Source organism: Aquarana catesbeiana, linkage group LG10 (assembly GCF_042186555.1).
Source record: "Aquarana catesbeiana isolate 2022-GZ linkage group LG10, ASM4218655v1, whole genome shotgun sequence".
Classification (NCBI taxonomy): Eukaryota; Metazoa; Chordata; class Amphibia; order Anura; family Ranidae; genus Aquarana; species Aquarana catesbeiana.
The window spans coordinates 159,047,989-159,073,545 of record NC_133333.1 but is presented as its reverse complement, the minus strand read 5'-3'; the positions used below and the strand labels follow the sequence as shown (position 1 = coordinate 159,073,545).

General features: G+C 42.0%; 1 protein-coding gene across 1 annotated transcript; it reads right to left on the bottom strand.

The window, feature by feature from the left end:
* Positions 1-1,734: 1,734 nt before the first annotated feature.
* SAXO3 (stabilizer of axonemal microtubules 3) lies at positions 1,735-25,279 on the bottom strand. The gene is made up of 5 exons (XM_073601299.1): positions 25,063-25,279; positions 19,584-19,784; positions 15,257-15,409; positions 10,284-10,411; positions 1,735-2,204 (listed from the first exon to the last, which is right to left on the bottom strand). The coding sequence occupies exons 1-5, from the start codon at positions 25,156-25,158 to the stop codon at positions 1,796-1,798; spliced, it is 987 nt and encodes a 328-aa protein (XP_073457400.1). The 5' UTR covers positions 25,159-25,279; the 3' UTR covers positions 1,735-1,795.
* Positions 25,280-25,557: the final 278 nt, after the last annotated feature.

Sequence of the window (25,557 nt, the reverse complement as noted above, 5' to 3'; positions counted from 1 at the left end):
CACTGGAAGGGTCTCGACCTTGAGAGTGGCAGCAGGCCATGTGTCCCAGAGACTATCTGCAAGGCAGCTACGTGGGCAATATTATATATATGTTAATGGCTCGTTACTGTATAGAAGCAGCCTTAATGACAGTTGAGTTTGGCAGAGGCATCCTGGCTTCTGTTTTTATCCAGAATTATGGATTGTGTAGCGTTATCTCTCCCCTGTGTGCCTAGTTAGTTCCCAGCTGTAATGAGATGGAGCAGGCAGGAAAACGGAAAATCGAATGACAGATACTTACCGTAATTTTCTTTTCCTGAGGAGCTCCATGGCAGCACAGATCCCAGCCAGCTTGGTAGAACCAGTTACAGAATGCCAAGGCGGCAGGTGGGCTCAAATTTATGAGTTAAAGTCCTGGAAGCATAGGGGGGCTGGGCCTATACTCAGCTGTGCTGCCATGGAGCTAATCAGGAAAGGAAAATTACGGTAAGTATCTGTCATTCAAAATTCTGTTTTGAGGTATATGATACAAATATGATGCCTAAACTGATGAATAAATGTGTTTAAAATTTTTTTTTGGATATGTATTTTAGCAAAAAGTAAAAAAAAATGTTTTTTTTTGTAAATTGTCGCTCTTTGTTTATAGCGCAAAAAAATAAAAACCACAAGGTGATCTAATACCACCAAAAGAAAGCTCTATTTGTGGGGAAAAAAAGGACGTCAATTTTGTTTGGATACAGCGTCGTACGGCCGCGCAATTGGCAGTTATAGCGACACAGTGCTGTATCGCAAAAAATGGCCTGTTCATTAAGGGGGCAAATCCTTCCGGGGCTGAAGCTGTTAAGCTGACAAAGCTCATTTAAAAAAAACTATAGATACAGCATTTGATAAATTATGTAATATTAACTCATCTGTGCTAAAAGGATATGGTGATTTGGTGTCTTTCATGTCCTTGCACCTTCCTGTATCCTGAGTTCCTAGAAGCAAAGTAGCTGCTTGTGTGGGCGTTTGTAACCAGAGAAGTTAAGACCTAATACATCCACCTTCCTAAAGCTATAGCTAGAAATGCTAAAATGAAGAATGTTTTGGAATACAATTACTATTTATAGAAATTACAGTAACATGCAAATACTAAAATTTAAAGAATCACTTCATTCCAAAATTGATTCCAGGTGCCAATGGGTAGCATTCTACCACAATACACATGCACCTGAATTTCCAGCCATTTGTCATAATCCCTTATTTTTACATTCTGTAGAATACATTAGTTTGTGAAATTTGGAGATGATGAGCAGATTAAGAGATCTTGCTGGGAAATCACACCCATGATGTAGTCCCCAAGATATATTAAAAAGTCACTCATTGAAATACTGAGTTTGGGTTAAATAATATAATGCATGTATGAAGTGTGTACACACACATACATACAAACTTCTCACTGCAGTAACACAAATTCATCTTGTGCAGCTCTCTTTCTGGCAAAAGAACACTGATGGTGAAATCTAAAACTGTGGCATGGCCAATGGAAAAAAAATTTTCATTTCATTGGACTGCTGTTTATAAATTACTGCAAGCAACAGTGCAATGATGTCCCACCATTGTCCCCAAAGACCTGGGAAATTCCTTTGTTTTAACACAGAATGGCCCTAATTAAAGAGAAGATTTGCATTTTCTTGAAAATCCACCTTATCTCTAATAATTATTCAGGGAACTTTGTGCACAATATTGCATTCAAAATATTAAAAGACATACTCCTTTAAGAAATAATCTTTATTGCTTGAATGTGTTATAAATTATTCTCTGCTAACAGCTGATGTCACACAGCAACTGGTCGCTTACTTCCATATGTTTCATATTCTGTTTCATACACCTTGGGTACAGACATGATCTCTGGTAGAGGCCCTGCATGTGGCATGGTCCAAGGGCATTCTAGTGGGAAATAAACATCGTTGGACCTCTTGGCATCAAGAGGCCACTGATAGCTCTCCTGGACCAGGGTCTTAAGTCCCCTGTGAGGGACAGATCTTGCATGAGGTGGAATCCGTGGCAATTTTGTAGCAGTGGGGAATTGCATGCTGTCACGCATGGGAGGTGGACGACGAACAGTTGGTTGAGCCTCCTTGGGTAAGGGGTTCTCTTTCAATCCATGCCCCCAGGCCTTAGGGTAGTCCTCTGCCTGCCAGTATGTCAGGATATCTTTCTTGGGATAACCCTGTAGTTCTTTCCTAGAAAGTTAAAAACATAATGATAACATTATCATGTAAAACCCAGCAATACGGGTTACTTAAAGTCATTAATTCAAAATAGAAGAACATGTTTTCAAGCAAATATAATGCTTACTTCCTGGAGTCTGATTCCTATGTGATAGGGTAGCTTTAGAAACTCCAATTTGTATGCTTACAAAAATGTCCAACTGGTTGCTATTGGTTGAAGTAAAACACCTTAGCCTACACCAGAGGTCTCCAAACGTTCTAAACAAAGGGCCAGTTTACTGACCATTAGACTTTAGGGGGGCCGGACTGTGCCTAGTGGAAGTAAACAATTCCCATAATTGGGGGGAGAAATAGTTGGTATCAGTGGGAGTAATAGTGCCCCATTGTTGGTGTTAGTGGGAGGAATTGTGCCTCATGGTTGGTGTCAGTGGGAGGAATACTGCCCCACTGTTTGTGTCAGTGGGAGGAATAGTGCCCCATTATTGGTGTCAGCGGGAGGAATAGTGCCCTATCCTTGGTGTCAGTGGGAGGAGTAGTGTCCCATCACTGATGTCAGTGGAAGGAATAGTGCCCCATTGTTGGTGTCAGTGGGGGGAATAGTGCCCTATTGTTGGTGTCAGTGGGAGGAATAGTGCCCCATTATTGGTGTCAGTCGAAGGAATAGTGCCCCATCGTTGGTGTCGGTGGGAGGAATAGTACCCCATTGTTGGTGTCAGTGGGAGGAATACTGCCTGATTGCTGGTGTCAGTGGGAGGAATAGTACCAGGGCCAGATAAAGGCAAGCAAAGGGCCACAATTTGGAGACCACTGGTCTTTACGAATATGAGATTTCAGCTCACTCAAACCTGCCATGACAATCTCTCACTTCTGGTACTTGTCAGGAGGACTGGTTTCTTTGAGAGTATCAGTGGGCTGGTATGGGTGCCCCTAGGCTCATGATAATTAATCCACTTTTTTTAGCTTTGTTAAAGAACATAGTTTACTGTAGAATGTTTACATTATAGAACGCATCCTGGCCTCCCCTAAGACTTAGCACAAGCTGGTACTTTACAAAAATGTATTATATGTTTTTTTTTTATACCCAGACTGATCTCTGTTCCTACTCTGGAGCACCAATGTGAAAAGTGGCTGCTCTATACTGCATTTTGTATATGATCATTACTAAACCATAATAGTTTACAAAACACTATTGCCAGGGATTCCAGATTGAAGTTCAGGATTTATGTAGTGAAAGCTAGGAGGGTGGTGGAGTCCCCAGTGGGATGGAGCAAGATTCTTGTCTAGGGGCAAGCTCTGGAAGTTCTTGGGCTTCGTTAGAGTGCCTGATGTTGGGGTTGAACTCCTCCATCAGGCACTTCCTTAGTGTTCACACCAGGCTTTGGACAAGGGGGAAGTGGGGACAGGAGGGGAAGCTGCCTCTGGCGCAGTGAACTCATTTGAGAGAGAGTGGGGCGCACATGGCGAAATCCACTGCTAAAGGAGTAGTGACAATAAACTCCCGACAGGAGTTGTGAAAGGGGAAGAGAGTAGAATAGAGGCAGAAGGAGGTGTGGGCTGTGCTCTCTTCCTCCTCCAGCTCCCCCATACAGGAGATGACACAGGATTGCTCTCAGATCGAACTGTGCAGGGTTTGATTACCCGCCCGCTATCTTCTCCCTAGACTGCACTTCTCCCAGTAGCAGAAAATGTGAATCAGGGGGTGGTAATCAAACCCTGCACAGTCCAAACTGGGAGCGGTCCTGTGTCATCTTCTGTATAGACAGTAGGGAGGAGAGCTGTCACTACTCATCTAGCAAGTTCCTGACCACAAGTTTAGAGAGGGATGGGGGAATTGTACTGGGGACACAATGGGGGAAGGGTAACAAACATTTGTGCTTGGGATGAGAGGTTTTGTGCTAAGAGGGGAGAAAAGGAACAGAATTTGTGCTGGAGGGAGGGATTTGGGGGGTTGTGCCTGCGAAAGGAGATTGGGGGGGAGTTGTGCTAAGAGGAGGGATTTGGGGGAGAAGTTGATTTGGGGATGGAATTTATGCTAGGAGGAGGGATTGGGAGAGGGGACGGGGAGTTTTTTAGTGGGGGGGGAGGATTTGTGGTAGGAGGGGGGATGGGGGGGGGATTTGTGCTGGGAAGGGTAATGTTGGAGATAGGTTGTGCTAGTAGGAGGGATTTTTTGTGCTAGGAAAGGAATTAAGGAGGGTGGGATTTGTGCTAGGAAAGGATATTGGGGATTTGTGCTAGGAGGGGGTTGTTGGAGAGGATTTGTGATAGGAGTAGATTTGTGCTGGGAGGGGGGATTTGTGCTGGGAGGGGGGTTTGGGAAGGGGTGATTTTTTTTGAGGGTGGAATTTATACTAGGAGAGGAGAATTGGCGGGGGGAGGGGCATTTGAACTGGGAGGCAGGATTGGAGGACAAAGATACTCCTACATTACTGGACTTATCCATCCATGTACCAACAGGCTGGAATGTTAGCCTCTAGATTGGGGATACCACTTTTGTATCATATCTCTGATAAATGACATGTTGACTCGCGTTCATGTTTGTTTGGAGCTTCACATGTAATCAGCAGTCTCAAGAATGGAATGCAACTCCTCCACAGCTGGGGTATCATCCTGGATCCACCTGCGGACACCAACCCATCTCTACCGCAATGCAGATCTTCAAATTCACGTCTCAGACAAGGAAGGAAACACACCTGAAATCAGTTCTGGTACAAATTCCAGATGGGCAAACATCATACTAAAGTAGCTCTCCCCTGCTAAGCTTTCTGTTGCAACTAACACATACCCGTATTTATCGGCGTATAACACGCACATTAATTTTAAGAGGGAAGTTTCAGGAAAAAAAAATTAAATTTTAAATAAGGAACTTTGAAGAAAAATAAGGATCAGTGCCCATCTGCAGTCTCACTATTGCCATCAATACAGCCTGATCAATGCCCATCTGCAGCCTCATCAATGCCCATCTGCAGCCTCACAAGTGCCATCAATGCAACCTCATCAGTCCACATCAATGCAGCAGCCTTGCCATTGCCATCAATGCAGCAGCCTCGCCATTGCCATCAATGCAGCAGCCTCGCCATTGCCATCAATGCAGCAGCCTCGCCATTGCCATCAATGCAGCAGCCTCGCCATTGCCATCAATGCAGCAGCCTTACCATTGCCATCAATGCAGCAGCCTCGCCATTGCCATCAATGCAGCAGCCTCCCCATTGCCATCAATGGAGCAGCCTCGCCATTGCCATCAGTGCAGCCTGATCGATGCCCATCTGCAGCCTAGAGGGGACAGGGAGGGGGGCGGCCCAGGAGATGGGACTTCCTTTTACAGAAGCTGCCAAGTAAACAGGAGATTCTCACTGTATGTAATCTGATGGCGTTCGTCCAGCCCCCCTCCCTGTCCCCTCCAAGGCATCTAAAATTGAAGTAGTGGCGTATAACACGCACGCGCTATTTGCACCCAATATTTAGGGTGAAAAAGTGAGTGTTATACGCCAATAAATACAGTAGTTCTTCACCATATTTGACTTTTCTTTCCCCCCACGGCAGTTTTAGCTGAGTTCAGCTTCTTTTTCATTATACTCCGCCCAACAGGTACAACTAGTGATACAATCGCATAACAGTCCAGTTTGATAAGTTTCTCTGTTGATTTCTTAACTAACTTTGATGCTCTTTCCGCAGCTCTAGCTCCAATACTAACATACGACAACACAGGGTACCCAGCAGTCCCACAACAAGTACTCTATCGCCACACCAACCAAGTGTACAACAACTCCTATTACATCCAGCCTTCACTAACTATGCCACTCAACATCCTATCACTTAATGCCAATGGGCTCAACCATCCAGCCAAAAGACACTCATTATGGAGAACAGCCCAGGACCTAAAAAGCAATATCCACAACAATAGTCATGCGCACTGTACAACCTATACAACAGGGACATCTAATCATCTGTGGAGATTTTATTTGGTATCTGACATTAATATGGACACCACATCAGCAACAAAACAAAGGGAATCCCCCATGAAAAAATTCCTTACCACATACGATATCTTTGATGAGTGGAGATGTCATCACGGTTCCGAAAGGGACTATACTTCTTCCCACACCACAAATCCTATTTGAGAACTGACATGTTTCTTTCGGATAAATGAATGTTACAAAAAATCAGCGCATCTGCCATCCACACCACTTCATGGTCGGACCACATCCCTATCAAAATATCTATAACAGATCCCACATAACAACATAGCACATATCTCTGGTGGGCTAACAACTACATATTACAGCACCCAAATTACGCACCAGAGATTGCAAACCAACTAACTGAATTTTTTGATCACAACATTGGCTCAGTGTCTGACCCTGAAGTGTTGTGAAATGCGCACAAAGCATATATACGAGGTATATTGATGAAAATTAGTTTAAATTATAAAAGAAAGAGGACGCAGCATTTTGACTCCCTAATGTCGCAAATTACGAAATTAGAGGAATCACACAAAACCAAACCCCACCCAACACAGACAGCACAACTACTAACATTAAGACAGGAACTCAGAATACTCCTTCTCCAATCTTTTGAGAACACTCAACGCAAAATAAAAGCCACTTCATACGCCTCCTCAAACAACGCAGAAAAAATGCTGGCAAGGCGTATCAAAGGGGGGAGGACCATATATACCATTCACACACTAACAAGAATCTAACTAACCCACAAGACATAGCCAACACATTTAGCGACTATTACAGCGATCTGTACAACATAAGACTAGATCCTTCAACATTCCAACCCTCTAAGAACGACATAAACGCATTCCTAAACCAGATAAATCTTCCAGTACTGACAGATAGTCAATTTTCTTACCCGAATAACAACTTCACAGAAACCGAAAGCCAAAAGACTATTACAACACTTCTCACAGGTAAAGCAGCAGGCCCTGATGGGCTATCAGGGGAGTATTATAAGTAAATCTCCAGACAACTAGCACCACATCTAACAACTTTATTTAATAACGCTGCCTCCTCTTTCAAGTTTTCTTCTGAATCACTAAAGGCCTTGATCATCACACTTCAGAAACCAGGGAAGGAGCCAACCTCACCCCAAAATTTCCATCCAAGGAGTCCAGCTAACAAAATCAGTGCAAAGTCTTTTCTCAACCAATTATAAACCATTCCTCACCAAATTGCTCACAGACACCCAACACCTCACAAAACACGAACTAACGTGGTCTGGGAGACTCGCAGCATTCAAAATGATGCACTTACCTCAAATACTATACCTATTCAGAACCCTCCCCATTCCAATTCCCTTTACCTATTTCAAATCCCTACAGTCCATATTCAACAAATGTATTTGAAAGGGAAATAAACCCGGAAGTGCACACCTGAAACTTATAAAACGTAAGCTGGCAGGTGGGGCAGGCTCCATTGACTTTGAAGATTACTGCTTAGCATCCATACTGGCCCAGTTACCAGACTGGTTTCAGACATGTCCACGTACTATATGGGGACAAATGGAAAACTCATGACTCATACGCCCAAACCTACAAAGTTGGCTAATGAGCACTCCCCTAGGCTCTACTATTCCAACATGCCACCTACAATGAGGGCATCTGCCCACGCATGGAAAAAAAACGCAAATAGGTAATACTTACCCCGTCTCCTCCAAATTACAAATACCAATAGAGGCTCTACACCATCTTTCCATAGATCCATCATTAAATCATTGGTCTAAGAGAGGTATCAAAACCATGCAAAATCTACTCCACAAGTCACAACCTAACACCTTCTCCCAACTACAGCGTGACTTTGATCTCCCCTCAACAGACACTTATACCCGAGTATGACACTGCTTAAACTCAATACCTACACCTTTGTACACTATTCCACTGACAACATGGGAATTCCTAACAAACCCTGCATCAAAATTGAAAGGGATATCCCTCTTTTACAACATCTTCCATCAAAAAGAAAGGTTCACCAAATCAACATCACACCTCCACTGGGAGACGGACCTAGGACAAGTACAGTACAGTACAATGGCAACAAGCTCTAAAAACAATATACAAGTCTACTTAATGCTCTGCTCTCTGGAAGCTTACCCAAAAAATATCTCCCAGATGGTACTTAACACCTACTAAAATCGCATCATTCAGAGCAGGCACCCCTGACTTATGCTGGAGATGTAATGAAGCTAGAGGAGATTTACTACATATCCTTTGGTCATGCATCCTCATAAGATAATACTGAAACACCATCTTCCCAATTCTGGAAGATATCACACATGGCCCTGTTCAATCTTCGCCTGCTTTAGCAATTCTAAATCTAACAATAGAATCCAATCCTAAATCCCTCAGGCACACTATAATGCATATCCTCTTGGCAACACGACTGAGCATAATGAGATTATGGAAAACCGAACAAACCCCATCTATTGTAAACACCCTTCAACTGGTAAAAACGCACTACAGCTACGAATCAATGATGGCCTCTAGCAGAGGCACAAAGTGAATGGAAACCCTGGTCACAATAGACTAGAGCAGAACTGTTTATCTAAAAGTTAGGTACCCCCTTGGAATCATCCTTGTTTTATAAAAATGTATTGTCTCATAAAATATTGTTCAGATCTCACTAGAAAATAACTTTTCAAAGTGCTCTTACCCCCCACCCCCAGGTCACAAAAGAGTTCCCAATTGGGGTGCCTGGGGGAAGGAGGTCCACACTTACCACGTCAGTCAGTGTATGAGCTCTGATAGGAACAAAGAGCATCAGATCTATGCAATTCCGAAATATCTGTTATGGAATGTCTTTTGCAATTACTTATATGATTGTATATATTACTACTATTTATATGATGAACAATGTCTACATTGTACTGTATATATTACTGCGAAAAACTAATAAAACCTATTGAGGAAAAAAAAAAAAAAAGATTTTACAATATAACATTTTCTTGTCACTACAATTTTAAATGATACAATTTTTATTGTAAGTAACATGTTTGATTTCCTTAAAAATCCCACCAAATGAGGACATGCTTCAAAAAAGATGTGTGCTGGTAGGGCGATTTGTACTGGCAGAAGGGGGAACTTTTGCATTTTAGTTTGGGGAAAATCTTAGCTTTCAGAAGGAATTTATGCTTAGGGGGTGAGCGTGTTGATTAGTGCTAGATTGTTCTTTGGGGGGGGGTTTGATGAGTGATGTGAGTGATGTTCACACTTCACACATAAGAAATAATATTCATATGCAATAGGTCAGATGAATATGACCTATTGCATATGTTTTTTTTTTATTATTGTTTCCTTTGCTCTTGTGTTTTATGTAAACTGTTTTTATGGGCTTTAAAACTGAACAGGGACTCCTACTCATTCCTATAGCTCCCCCTATACAGTTCTGAGTGAAGGTCCACTGAGACAGCCTGCCTGAAACAAGAAAACTACTCCTGTGCTCTTTTTTTTATTTTTAGAAAACAAGTAGTTCTCTGGGAATTATTTATTGTGTATGAGATATGTCTTTGCAAAACAGACTGTGTGTGCATGTATGTTTATGGTCTGTTAAAACATATAAAAACTGAATTTTATAAAAAAAAAAGTTTGACCAAAAATTATTGTAATACCATATGGCCACAGACACCACAGACATCAAAAAGTCAGGCAAGAGAAAAATGGAGCCTGGCCTTGGCCTAAAAAATGTATAGGGTAACAATGATCCCTGCATATACTTGTGGCAGTTGTCACATCAACTCTGGTATCTGACAGCCGAATGACAGGAGGTGGTGCTTGGCACTAGAAGAGGGTGGAGCCTAATTTCAGCTTGGAGAGAGGTGTTAAGGCCATGTGTACAACCCAAATGTGGGGTCCTTGAGGCTCCAAAAGGACAGAGACATCAGTTTGAAAATACATGCCGCCAGCACTTCATAAATATTTTTACTTACAAGGCGCTTGTAAGGCCAGGTCACGTTGATTTTAAATATCATGTGAGAATTGGCTAAATGACAACCATAAGACCTAACTAAAATAATTTCTACAGAGAACATCACAAAACGTTATTCCTAACTGCCAGTACTATATAAGCAGGATACAAACATTATACTCACGCTGTAAATGATCGAAAATCCCGCATGGTAGTGGAAGCATATATGTCATTCAAACTCGACACTCCACCATCTCTGATGTAGTATGGTTCTCCAGACAAACCCTTATTTTCTGTAGTTGCCACAATTGACTGAAAATACATATTTTATCATACTTTTGAATACTGACAAATGTATTCACATTACACAGAGAAAATAAATAATTTTGCCTGCACCGCTCCCGCACCGCCCCAAAGATGCTGCTTGCAGGACTTTTTTTCCCATCCTGCAAGCGCACCGCCCCAGAGTGAAAGCACTCAGGACTTTCACACTGGGGCTGCAGAAGAGGCAGTTTACAGGCATTTTTAAGGCACTATTTGTAGCGCAAAAACACCTGTAAAGTGGCCTTATTATTTAGTTAGACCTTGCTAGTTCATTTCTTTAAAAAAAATAAGGGTGCTGAACCCCAGTGATCTTTGATCTATTTCAAGTTGTTCAGGTAGATATCCACCTGTCAAAAGTTGTCTTTTAAAGAATTGGAGAGGTACAGTATCTCATAAAAGTGAGTACACACCTCACATTTTTGTAAATATTTTATTATATCTTTTCATGTGACAACACTAAAGAAATGACACTTTGCTACAATGTAAAGTAGTGAGTGTACAGCTTGTATAACAGTGTAAATTTGATGTCCCCTCAAAATAACTCAACACACAGCCATTAATGTCTAAACCACTGACAACAAAAGTGAGTACACCCCTAAGTGAAAATGTCTAAATTGGGCCCAAAGTGTCAATATTTTCTGTGGACACCATTGTTTTCCAGCACTGCCTTAACCCTCTTGGGCATGGAGCTCACCAGAGCTTCACAGGTTGCAACTGGAGTCCTCTTCCACTCCTCCATGACGACATCACGGAGCTGGTGGATGTTAGAGACACCTTCCGTTTGAGGATGCCCCACAGATACTCAATAGGGTTTAGGTCTGGAAATATGCTTGGCCAGTCCATCAACTTTACCCTCAGCTTCTTTAGCAAGGCAGGGTTCTCCGAAGGAAGAGTATGTCAGTATGTCACAGTACATGTTGGCATTCATGGTTCCCTCAATGAACTGTAGCTCCCCAGTGCCAGCAGCACTCATGCAGCCCCAGACCATGACACTCCCACCACCATGCTTGACTGTAGGCAAGACACACTTGTCTTTGTACTACTCACCTGGTTGCCACCACACTCGCTTGACACCATCTGAACCAAATACGTTTATCTTGGTCTCATCAGACCACAGGACATGGTTCCAGTAATCCATGCCCTTAGTCTCCTTGTCTTCAGCAAACTGTTTGCAGGCTTTCTGCATCATCTTTAGAAGAGGCTTCCTTCTGGGATGACAGCAATGCAGACCAATTTGATACAGTGTGCGGCGTATGGTCTGAGCACTGACAGGCTGACCCCCACCCCTTCAACCTCTGCAGTAATGCTGGCAGCACTCAAACATCTATTTCCCAAAGACAACCTCTGGACATGACGATGAGCACGTGCACTCAACTTCTTTGGTCGACCATGGAGAGGCCTGTTCTGAATAAACCTGTCCTGTTAAAGCACTGTATGGTCTTGGCAACCATGCTGCAGCTCAGTTTCAGGGTCTTGGCAATCTTCTTATAGCCTAGGCCATCTTTATGTAGAGAAACAATTCTGTTTTTCAGATCCTCAGAGAGTTCTTTGGAACCAGCAAGTGAAGCGAAGCCTGTGGAGACGCTGCGGTTCTTACTACACGACATGCTGCCTTTGATGCCTATAGTATGCTTTTATCTTGTAAGTGCAATCCACTTATTTGATTAAATCTGAATACTTTAAAGTACTGCACAATGGGAGCATTTCTTTTTTATATTTTGGAGTTTTACCAGTAAAGTGGAGTTTTCAGACATTACTAAGGTTCCTGGGGGGAGGTATTTCCCTGTGCTTGGTGAGACCACTATTCTAGTGGTCACAGAGAGCTGGTAAGCAGGCTACTTACTCTCACTTGGGTGTGGAGCTGGATGCATATAATGTGAAAGAGTGTCACGTTTTCCTCACCTACAGCTTATCATCTATACAAAGCATGGATGTTTGTTTCACTTTCATCTATGGACAGAAATTTTGGGACTCTGCTTTAGTCTTTTATTCTATTTTCACTTGTACATTTTCAATATCACTAGCGCTGCATCTATTTTATATGTATATCTGTTTGAGTTTGTATTAGACTTTGGGGTGCTAGCAGCTGTGTTTATATCTTTGATTGTTTTTTTTTTTTTTTAGCGCAGCGTTAGCCTTTGGGAAGTCTTTTAACCAAATTTAACACACCTTAACGAGTCACATGACACCGGGGAGGAAAAATGGCTAATTAGGCCCAATTTGGAAATTTTCACTTAGGGGTGTACTCACTTTTGTTGCCAGCGGTTTAGACATCAATGGCTATGTGTTGAGTTATTTTGAGGGACAGCAAATTTACACTGTCATACAAGCTGTACACTCACTACTTTACATTGTAGCAAAGTGTAATTTCTTCAGGGTTGTCACATCAAAAGATATAATAAAATATTTACAAAAATGTGAAGGGTGTACTCACTTTTGTGAGATACTGTATATTAAAATATGGACAGTTTCGCCAAAATCTTTTGAATTACCCTCTCAATATGTAACTAAAGATCTGAAATAACATTTTAGCCATTTGGAGTATCTTGGCGCACTGTGGTAGTCCCTTGGTGTGTGGTGGAAGCAGCAGGTGGTAGGGGGGGGGGCAGGTCAACTTTTACATCGGGGCCCACAAGCTTCAAGCTATGCCTCTGATGCCTTCCTAAATTGGGATCTCCGATAGCTTAAAAATAGGGACCATACATCAGACAAAGTAATTGCATTAATATAAGAAATGTGGCAGGAAGGTATAGGCGTGCACAGAGGGTGTGCCAGGTGTGCCTAGGCACACCCTAATCCCCGCATGCAGGTCCGATTCCCCCGTGTTTACCCCGCATTGCTGCTGGCTTCCCTCCTGTAGTCTCCCCCCGGCTGCTGCGGGGGATGTTTCTGGATGGAGAGCAGGGGAAGGGGCAAGTAAATATGTAATTGTGTTTGGATGCTCTTCTGAACCCACGTGAGCCTGCCAGTCACCCGTAATGGACCAATCTTCTATGGTGGGGGTATTCCCTACCCTGCAGTCACACGTATAGATGCATGCATATATGCAGCTGTGGGGCAGGGAATGCCTCGGTAGTAGAAGTTTGGCCCATTATAGGCAACAGCTTCCAGGTGGGCTATCGAACATCCCTGACCTCATCTCTATTAGTCACTGATAATCCAGATTTCCTCTCTCTAATTGCTGGACAAAAGCAGCTGCACTCTGTTATGCCTTGTTCAGACTTCAACTTGTATCGGAGCAATGTGTACAGCAAGCTTTTACGAGAGTTTGCAGCCTTTTCTGCAATTTTTGTTGAAGATTTGAAAGTATCATTCAGTACTAGTTTGGAATGTTAAACTCATATCTTATTAGTAATGTTGATTGTCAATTTAAACAGCCTGTTAGTAGGCTTCAGTTGCAGCCCCTAAAGATCTTCCAGGTTTAAAAAAATAAACGTATACCTATCTTTATTCTGAAGTCTTCTAGCTAGTCCAGTGATGTGCTAGGTCTTTGCTTTTCTTTTTCGGACTGATCTGTGCTCACATAATGATGCGTGAACACTGCTTAGTCCTGGAATACTGCGAGTCCAGCCTGTGTAATGATGCAACTAAACAAAACAATCTCATTAAGATCAGTGTTTAACATTTCCAAACTGGAGATGAAAAGTGCTTTAAAGTCTGCAAGGAAGCTGCTTAAAAGCGGTAGTAAAACGCTGAAAAAAAAAAAAAACCTGCAAGACAATGGCATAATGTGCTAGCATGCATCGCATACTAGCACATTATGAAATACTCACCTTATAACGAAGCTCCCGCAGCCCGACCCAGTCAGCGCTGAGGGGGCTGACATGTTGCCTCGCTGTTTCTTCCAGGGTCCCTGGCTCCGGCACTGTGAGTGGCCAGAACTACGATGACGTCACTCCATTCCGGCACGTTATGCCGGACCTTTGCCAGATCTTCACTGCGCATTCGCTGCTGATGTCAGCGGCTACATGCAGGGTGAATGTCTCCTAAACCGTGTAGCCTTATTATAGGCTTACCTGTAGGTAAACATGTCCAAGTGGAGTATACAACCGCTTTAATGCTTGCTAAGAGCTTTGTAAAGCTTTGCTGCTCACACTGCTTTCATAAAAGCTGAAGCCTGTGTGAAAAAGGCCTTGGAGTTGTCACCAGAACAGATTATGGAAATCTTCCAATAATGACACCTCTTCCAGTGACCCATGATAAATGCTTAAGGGTACCCGCTCACACTATCAAAGTCGGATGGGTTGGATGCTGCTGACCTACAAGGGTACAGGCTGAGGAAAGGTCTGTTCAGACCCAAAGCACACTGCAGAAATAGGAAGAGATAGCCCGGCCGCTGCACACCTTGCCTGGTCCAAGTGGTGTGCAGGTAAAAGCATCCTCAGCTTGATTCATCCAGACCACGTCACCAACATGTTTCACCCTGCCCCCAGGGCTTAATCATGAAGAATGGGGTGGGGTGAAACTTGTGGATGTGGCCTAGTTGAATTAAGCTGCATTACTTTTACCTACTTTTACTTGCTAACTACTCAGGCTGGCGAGGTGTGCGGTGCTGGGCTACCTCTTCCAGTGATGTCTAAAAAAGGCAATTTGCCCTCACTATAAAGAGATTTCTATTCACTTTTAGCTGTGCTCTGGGACAGGAAGTGAGAGGAGATTCAGATATGGTACTTTCTATACAACAATGCAAATAATAGCGCCTTAATCAACAGATCTAAACACTCTGCCCATTGCATAGTCTGAACATTTATGATATGAACACTGGGCTGTAGTCCTGTAATGTAATCTTTATGTGTTGTGGGTAATAATTATGCAGGGCAGTGTAATAACAACCTGTGATGGTCCTTTGTTCAGATGATTCTCCAGTGGGAAGGGCTGTGGTCCTGAGTGGAATGTGCTGTAGGTTGGCTGAACTAGACGGCCCTGAAACTGCGCTTTCATCTCACTGCAAGACTTTTCTGGAGTCCTCCATGCTCTCAACTTCAGCTGCAAGATACATACATAAAATGATAGGGAAGGTACTCTACTTAGTTTAGAAGAAAAGCTGTAAAGCCCCTGACACATGCATTAACATCTTAATAATCAGTATAACTTGTCAGAATGGCTCCTTAAAGTAGTCCTGTCATTTGAGAAATATGGGAACTGCTACTGGTGGTGGTCTCCCTCTGAAAATGCTAGTTACCTGCCTGTCTCTGGCTTATGTGCTTCAGAGTCACTGACCCAGAACAAGCATCCAGCAGATGAAAGTCATAAAAAAAATTATAATAGTAATGAATACAATGCATTGGCCTGACATCTCGGTGGCTACTATGACCAGAAGTAACTGTCAACAACAATGGCAGTTTATTTTAAATTTGAGCTTCATAAGTCCCTTTATGGAAGTTTATGGGTCCCATCACAAGTTTTTGTTCATTTTTATGTGCTAACATAAGCACATATGCTTCTTTAAGGCATTCTGTTCTCATCGTAATGCACTGCGCACAACTACACAAAAGCATTTCCAGCAAAACAATACACCCACTCTGCTGCTTAGTGAACACAAGAGGTTGCTCACTCAGCACAGGCACCGATCAGGGAACACTTCGCTTTTTCTATTTGAATGCAAGGCATTCTCTGGACGAGGTGGAGCGGTGAAAAACTCCACCTCGTCCAATTAGAGAATGCTTTGCATTCATTGAGAAAATGCAAAGTGTTTTCTGAATGGCTCCTATGCCAAGTGAGCAACCTCCTCCGTTCAATAAGCAGCAGGGCAGCTGCTTGGCACAGAACCAAGAAGCTAGTGGAGATCACTGTAGTAGCAGCACCTACTACAGTAATTTCCAGGTTCCATGGGGATCATCCAGGTATGACACATGCATATTTACATTGGTCCGGTTTGGAAAAATATGCATATCTAAAATGTAGCTTTAAGGATAACAGTAGGAGTAGATCAAGGTAGTCCTGAACATACTGAAAATCCTCATGTCACAAGGACACCCTTGGGTTGTTAGAAGCAATGTGTTACGTTACCTCACTACTTAGTATGCATGGCCCCTTGACATTCTCCTGAAATTTCTCATTAAAAACTCCTCAGCTACCAATATAGTACGGTAGCTGATGAATTCCTATTTACATTACAACCACTTCATCTTGGAATATAATTGTGGCCCATAGGACGGCTAATGTTCCCTTGTTGTCCAACAATTGTTGCACCAGCTGGCTGTAATCTGAAGACTGGGCATTCCAAATGACATTCCCAACTAACTAAAAGCTACCCTGCTAAAACACAACATTACTTCTGAATGCCTACCTTACTGATTACATGCGGCATGGCTCTGCCAAGATCAATTCCGAATTCAACACGTTCTTAGCAGAACTACAGCAAGGAGAAACTTGGTAATTTTTACACAAAATGCCTTGAAAAAGTATTCACACCCCTTGAAATTTTCCAAATTTTGTCATATTACAACCAAAAACATAAATGTATTTTATTGGGATTTTATATATTAAGCCAACACCAAGTGGCACATAATTGTAAAGTGGAAGGAAAATGATACATGGTTTTAAAAATTTCTTACAAATAAATATCTGAAAAGTGTGGCGTGCATTTGTAATCAGCCCCCTTTACTTTGATACCCCTAACTAAAGTCTAGTGGAACCAATTGTCTTCAGAAGTCACCTAATTAGTGTGTTACCTGTGTGTAATTTAATATCAGTATAAATACAGCTGTTCTGTGAAGCCCTCAGAAGTTTGTTAGAGAACCTTAGTGAATAAACAGCATCATGAAGGCCAAGGAACACACCAGACAAGACAGGATAAAGTTGTGGAGAAATTTAAAGCAGGGTTAGGTTATAAAAAAATATCCCAAGCTTTGAACATCTCACGGAGCACTGTTCAATCCATCAACCGAAAATGAAAAGAGTATGGCACAAGTGCAAACCTACCAAGACATTACCGTCCACCTAAACTGACAGGCTGGGCAAGGAGAACATTAATCAGAGAAGCAGCCAAGAGGCCCATGGTAACTCTGGAGGAGCTGCAGAGATCCACAGCTCAGGTAGGAGAATTTGTCCATAGGAAAACTATTAGTCGTACACGCCACAAATCTGGCCTTTATAGAAGAGTAACAAGAAGAAAGCCAATGTTGAAAGAAATCTATAAGAAGTCCCGTTTGCAGTTTGCGAGAAGCCATGTGGGGGACACAGCAAACATGTAGAAGAAGGTGCTCTGGTCAGATGAGACCAAAATTTAACTTTTTGGCCTAAAAGTAAAACGCTATGTGTGGCAGGAAAACTAACACTGCACATCACCCTGAACACACCACCCCCACCGTGAAACATGGTGGTGGCAGCATCATGTTGTGGGGATGCTTTTCTTCAGCAGGGACAGGGAAGCTGGTCAGAGATGATTTGAAGATGGATGGAGCCAAATACAGGGCAATCTTAGAAGAAAACCAGTTAAAGTCTGCAAAAGACTTGAGACTGGGGCGGAGGTTCACCTTCCAGCAGGACAATGACCCTAAACATACAGCCAGAGCTACAATGGAATAGTTTAGATCAAAGCATATTTATATGTTAGAATGGCCCAGTCAAAGTCCAGACTAAATCCAATTGAGAATCTGTGGCAAGACTTGAAAATTGCTGTTCACAGACGCTTTCCATCCAATCTGACAGAGCTTGAGCTATTTTGCAAAGAAGAATGAGGCAAAAATGTCACTCTCTAGATGTGCAAAGCTGGTAGAGACACATCCAAAAAGACTTGAAGCTGTAATTGCAGGTTAAAGGTGGTTCTACAAAGTAATGACTCGGGGGCTGAATACAAATGCACCCCACACTTTTCACATAATTATTTGTAAAAAAAAAAAATGAAAACCATTTATAATTTTCTTTCCACTTCACAATTATGTGCCTCTTTGTGTTGGTCTATGTCATAAAAATCCCAATAAAATACATTTATGTTTTTGCATGTAACATGACAAAATGTGGAAAATTTCAAGGTGTATGAATACTTTTTCAAGGCACTGTATACAGTATACCTAAAACAGCACAGTGGTTTAGTTGTTGGCACTTATGCTTTGCAGCACTGCAGTCCTTGGTTTGAAACCCTATCTGCATGGACTTTGAATGCTTTTCCTGTGCTTGCTTGGGTTTCCTGCAGGCACTCCAGTTTCCTCGGACACACTAAAAATGCTGGTAGGATAATTGGCATTTGTCTAAAATTTAGTGCAGGGCTCAAAATTTCAAGTCCTGAGCTACTAGCCAGGCCTTAAGAGTTACTCACAACCAGTTGCCCCACCCAACCCCTACCCTGTCCCGCTCCTAACTCCACCCCTAAACATGCCCCCGTAAATTATTTCATAAAATTACACTGTTAAATGTTTCATGCAGAATTAAGTTACAAAAATAAATAGTAACAACAACAACAATATTAAGAAATGTATCCTTATTTTATTTATCACAGTCAGATCAATGAAATACGATTGCCATTTGCTGGTATTGGTTATTTTTATCTTTTTTTCTTTATTTAGTGTAATATTTGCTGTACACAGAATATGGAAAAAAAAATTAAATAAGCAATACCAGCAATCATATTTCATTGATCTGACTGTGATAAATAAAATAAGGATAAAATATGATTGGCTACTGTACACATCATTACTGCATTGTTAAGTAAATATTTTAATGCTATATTACATATAGCACTAAAAATTAAAACCAATGAGTGACACTTTCACTGATTTAGGATGCAGAGAGACTTACAGCAGAGCACAGCACAGGGCAGGGGAGCGGGAGCTGCCAAAGTTAACTTTTCCTATTAACAAGCTGGTGATTTACAGGGGCAGAGGCTAGGCTTGGCTCTCGTTCAACCCACCTGCCCCCAGCCCGATGCGGCTCAACACTCGCCCTTAGCTTATTTCCACTCGCCTAATGCGAGCAGGCGAGTGGAAATTTTGAGGGCTGTCTTAGTGTGGTATTCTACATAGTGAGAGCAAGATGTCTGCCCCAACAGCAAATAAAACACTTTAAAAGATCCAGGAAGAAAAGTGTATAAGTTTAAAGAAACATAAAATGATTAATTAAAACAAAAGAAGAATATGTTTCCACAAGCCTTCAAAATGATGCACCTTTTTTCAGCCATTATAACAGATAGGTATTTAGTAACATGGCTGCTGTTCCTCACCTTGTCCCATAAATCCTTGTTGTAATTGACCTTCCAATGTGGAGGAGGGAGAGGGTGACTGGGTTGTGAAAACGGGCCCCCAGGATACTTCCTGTTATGTGCGCTGCCAGTGGTTGTCTCATATGTGTTCAGCAATTCATCAAATGCCGTCACTTCACTGCTTTGTTGTAGTGTGGCTGGCAGTGGCTCAAAGATGGTGGACTGAAGCGATAGACAAAGTACAGCATATTTTATTATGAAGCATTAATAAAAAAGACATCAAAGAATAGAAAGTCTCCCTTTGTCCAACCTGTTCTATCGTCATCTCAACAGCATTTTTCCCCTTTAAGTGTATCTAAACCAAAAAACAAAAATGTGATTTTTTTTTTTTGTAGCTTACCAGTCCTTTTTCTTTTTTTAGACTTTTCTACTTTATTTTTACTTGGTGATCCTGTCAGTAAGGGCTCATTTACACTTGCTTCGGCTTCAACACACATTAATGTGCCTACCGCTTCAACATGCTTTATTGATGTGCTTTTGATGCTTCAGTGCTGCTTCAATGATGCTTCAGGGGTTCTTCGATGTGGCTTTGGTGGTGCTTCAAGTGAGCTTTGTCATAGACTTCTATGGAGGCTTTGAAGCACCACTAATGCGACATGGGGTATAATTTTTGAAGCAAAGCCAAATTAAAGCAAAGGCAAGGTGTAAACAGGACTGTAAGCTAACCATTTTGTTTAGTGACAGGGGCTTTGACCGGCGTTTAGAGAGCTTTAACAAAGCCTGTCCGAAGCCTTGTTTTGAAGCATGTGTAAACTAGCCCTAACACATTTCCTGTTCCAGGGTGACAACGCTCACTAACTTTACTGTACTATATGTAAAGAATAGTAGCGTTGTCACTTTAGGATGCTTTTCTTAGTTAGAATACACTACCCCCTCTCCATTATCTATTCGAGAGCAACCATTCTCAACCAGGGTTACATGGAATCCTTGTGTTCCTTCAGAGGTCTTTAGGGGTTTGTTGAGCTGTGGCTGATTGACTTCCCATTTGATGGTGCCTGCATAGATCTGGGGCCAATGGCACTTGGCAAAGCCAGCTGCAGAACACAGATGATCTTTTTAGTTATCTGTAAGGATGGCGTTTTGACCACCACTGAAAGGGTGTCAGTGAGAGGAATTGTGCCCTATTGTTTGTGTTTATGGGAGGAATTGTGCCCCCATTGTAGGTGTCACTGAGAGAAATAGTGCCACGTCGTTGATGTCATTGGAAGGAATAGTGTCCTGTCATTGGTATCATTGGGTGGGATTGTATACTATCATTTGTGTCAATGGTAGGAATTGTGCCCCCAGTATGTCACTTTGCCTGCATGGGCTGCCCATCTGCAGTACATTGCGGGTGGGCGGTCATTAATTGGTTAAAGTACTGTATACTTATATGAATGTCACAAAAGTGAACTACTGATCTGTCTAATTGTGGCCATACACACTTCAATTTTATTATCCAATCGGTGTGTGATTCCATCAAAACAATAGGACCAGAAATGATCGAATAGCCATAACTTGTCTTCTGATCAATTTAGACTCAGTTTAGATCAGATTCGCTCAAACTGAGTCAATCAGCCAGGAAAGAAAATGATGTACCGTTTCGCATTGATCAGCAGTACTGTGAAATGTTGTGATTACAATCGCATTTTGACCGGTCAGATTATGAGATTACATAGATGTGCAAAGTTAGTAGAGACATATCCCAACAGACTAAAGGCTGTAATTAAAGCAAAAGGCGGTTCAGCAAAATGCTGACATAAGTGGGTTTTCATGTTATAAGTTGCACTAGTAAGTACAGCTGGATAAAACAAAAATGTGTCTGTCTTCATTTCAGGCTGCAAAGCAACAAAATGTAATTTTAAAAGGGGGGATTCTTTTCTATACCCGCTGTATGTGCTTAATAATTTATGGTCGTACGTTATGATTCTATCTATCCACCTATCGAAATCTAGTTCCCTATGTATGGCGTATCGATCGAATTATTTGACTCTATGGATTGATTATTGCAATCAGTTAATATGAATAAGAAATACATTGATAATAATAACAAATCACACAAATATATACACTATCTCACAAAAGTGAGTACACCCCTCACATTTTTATAAATATTTTATTATATCTTTTCATATGATAACACTGAAGAAATGACACTTTGCTACAATGTAAAGTAGTGAGTGTACCGCTTGTATAACAGTGTAAGTTTGCTGTCCCCTCAAAATAACTCAACACACAGCCATTAATGTCTAAACCGCTGGCAACAAAAGTGAGTACACCCCTAAGTGAAAATTTCCAAATTGGGCCCAATTAGCCATTTTTCCTCCCTGGTGTCATGTGGCTCGTTAGTGTTACAAGGTCTCAATTGTGAAATGGGGAGCAGGTGTGTTAAATTTGGTGTTATCGCTCTAACTCTCTCATACTGGTCACTGGAAGTTCAACATGGCACCTCATGGCAATGAGCTCTCTGAGGAAAAAAAGAATTGTTGCTCTACATAAAGATGGCCTAGGCTATAAGAAGATTGCCAAAACCCTAAAACTGAGCTGCAGCATGGTGTGTTCTAACTGTAGGGGGGATGGGCTAGCAGAGACATGACAGAGATCACTGTTCCCGATCACTGTGAACAGTAGATCTGTCGTGTCAACTGTCAAAATGGGGATCCGCCTTGTTTACAAAGGCAGATCCCCATTCTGCCTCTGTACTAGGTGATCGCGGGTCGCTGGCGAACAACGAGTCCACCCGACCCATGGGCACGCTCCAGCAGCTGGCTCAAGCACCTGATGCCGGCGGCGCATTCCCACCTGCTATCACCAATGCGTGAGCCGCCGTACAGCTACGGCGATTTGCGCAGGAGAGCCGACCTGCCGCCCTGGTCTGCAAGTGGTTAATGGAATCTCTGGTGAACTCCATGCCCAAGAGGGTGAAGGCAGTGCTGGAAAATAATGGTGGCCACACAAAATATTGACACTTTGGGCCCAATTTGGACGTTTTCACTTAGGGGTGTACTCACTTTTGTTGCCAGTGGTTTAGACATTAATGGCTGTGTGTTGAGTTATTTTGAGGGGACAGCAAATGTACACTGTTATACAAGCTGTACACTCACTACTTTACATTGTAGCAAAGTGTCATTTCTTCAGGGTTGTCACATGAAAAGATATAAAAAAAATTTACAAAAATGTAAGGGGTGTACTCACTTTTGTGAGATACTGTACATCAGATTTATAGGTGAGAATAAACTGTATGTGATCTTTCTTTATAGATCAATGGTGGAGAAGGATCTGGGGGTTTTGGTAGATCATAAGCTCAATAATAACATGCAATGCCAAGCTGTGGTTTCCAAAGCGAGCAAAGTCCTTTCTTGTATTAAGAGAGGTATGGACTCTGGAGAGAGAGAGATCTCATTTTGCCCCTGTACAAATCATTAGTAAAACCTCATCTGGAATATGCAGTTCAGTTTTGGGCACCAGTTCTCAAAAAGGATATCGGGGAACTGGAGAAAGTAAAGTGCAGAGAAGGGCAACCTTGAGTTATTGAGTTATTCACTTTAAGATCTCAGAGGACAAGGGGGCATTCTTTAAGTCTAGAGGAAAAAAGATTTAATCTCCAAATATGGAAAGACTTCTTCACAGTAATACCCCGTACACACGGTCGGACATTCCGACAACAAAATCCTAGGATTTTTTCAGACGGATGTTGGCTCAAACTGGTCTTGCATACACATGGTCACACAAAGTTGTCGGAAAATCCAATCATTCTGAACGCGGTGACGTACAACATGTACGTCGGGACTATAAACGGGGCAGTAGCCAATAGCTTTCATCTCTTTATTTATTCTGAGCATGCGTGGCACTTTGTGCGTCGGATTTGTGTACACACGATCGGAATTTCTGACAACGGATTTTGTTGTCGGAAAATTTTATAGCAAGCTCTCAAACTTTGTGTGTCGGAAAATCCGATGGAAAATTTGTGATGGAGCCTACACACGGTCGGAATTTCCAACAACAAGGTCCTATCACACATTTTCCGTTAGAAAATCCGACCGTGTGTACAGGGCATAAGAGATGTGGAATAGACACCCTCCAGAGGTGGTTCTGGCCAGCTCAGTAGATAACTTCAAGAAAGGCCTGGATTATTTCCTAAATGTACATGATATAACTGGATACTAATATTTATAGGTAAAGTTGATCCAGGGAATATCAGATTGCCTCTCAGGGGATCAGGAAGGAATTATTTTGTATATGGGATTGTATGGGATGTAACTATGCAAGATAATTATTTTAGACACCTATACATTTCCACTGTAGAGAATCGTAATGCCCCGTACACACGAGCGGAAATTCCGCCAGCAAAAGTCCGATGAGAGCTTTTGGTCCGAAAATGCGACCGTGTGTATGCTCCATTGGACTTTTGCTGGCAAAATTCCAGCCAGCAAAAGATTGAGAGCATGTTCTCAATTTTTCGGTCTGAAAAAAATCCGATCGGAAATTCCGATCGTCTGTACCAATGCCGACACGCAAAAGTCCTACGCATGTTCGGAAACAATTCAGCGCATGCTCGGAAGCATTGAACTTCATTTTCGCGGCTCATCGTAGCGTTGTACGTCACCGCGTTCTTGACGGTCGAAAGTTCAGCGAACTTTTGTGTGACCGCGTGTATGCAAGCAAAGCTAGCGGAACCATTTAAGATTTTTCTGACTGAAATTCCGCTTGTGTGTACGGGGCATTACTGTCCTGGAAGCCTTTATAAGGCCCTGTTCACACCCATGCAGGCACGGTGGAGCGCACACACCTTTTTTTTTACATATTTCTGTGCAGCCCATAGTGGGCTGCCCTACGTTTGAGAAACATGCAAAAGAGGTGTCTGATCTTTTTTTTTTTAAATTACTGTACTTTGTCACCATGCATTTTGGCACGCATAAATGCATGAAGATGAAAGGGGGTGCCATTAGGAATTAATTGCACCTCGCACGTCTGTAAAAGGGCTGCAGATTTTTTTGGGGCATTGAGGGAAAGAGAACAATTTTGAGTGTGTTCCTGCAATGTGCAAGCATGAATGTAACCGGCATACATGCAATGATGATCAATAACATTTGTAAACATATAATTGCTCTATATACAGTATATATACTTGCTGTATATAAACATATAACTTCTCTAGATACAATACATATACCTGATCTATATACATATACTTGCTGTATATAGACATATAACTGCTCTATATACAGTATATATAATTGCTGTATATAAACATATAACTGCTCTATATACAAAACATATACCTGCTCTATATACATATACTTGCTGTATATAAACATATAACTGCTCTATGTACAATACATATACCTGCTCTATATACATATACTTGCTGTATATAAAAATATAACTTCTCTATATACAATACATATACCCGCTCTATATAAACATATACCTGTGCTATGATTGTGTCTCTTTACATTACCTTAATATGTGGAGGAGGGAAGGGAACCTGAGCCTTATAATCATGCCCAATGCCAGTACTAGTCAGATGCCAGTCCTGTCTCCTCTCCAGCCCCATGGTGACAACATTAAAAGAAGATGATGTAGAAACAGAACTAAATATCCAGCACTGTGTATGTGGATGTAAAGGGACAATGAGTTGCTATGGAATGTTGTGTTTTCCTGCTGTCATGGAGACAGGACACACCTTTCTCAGTGTGCACAGTGATCTGTATGGATACACACAGCACTATACTGCTCCTAGGTGATCTGGGGATTTGGAGATGTGTATACTGTATGTCATGCTCCAGTTTATACTGATAAGGCAAGCTGGATCTTGTGGTTCCACAGCTGGAGGAAAGTCACAATCCTAAAAATGGCCTCATTCCACACACCGCATAACAAAGGAACAATGTACTGTATAATGTACATGACGTTTTATTTTTGTTCCTCTGTGAGGATCTGTAATACATAAAGA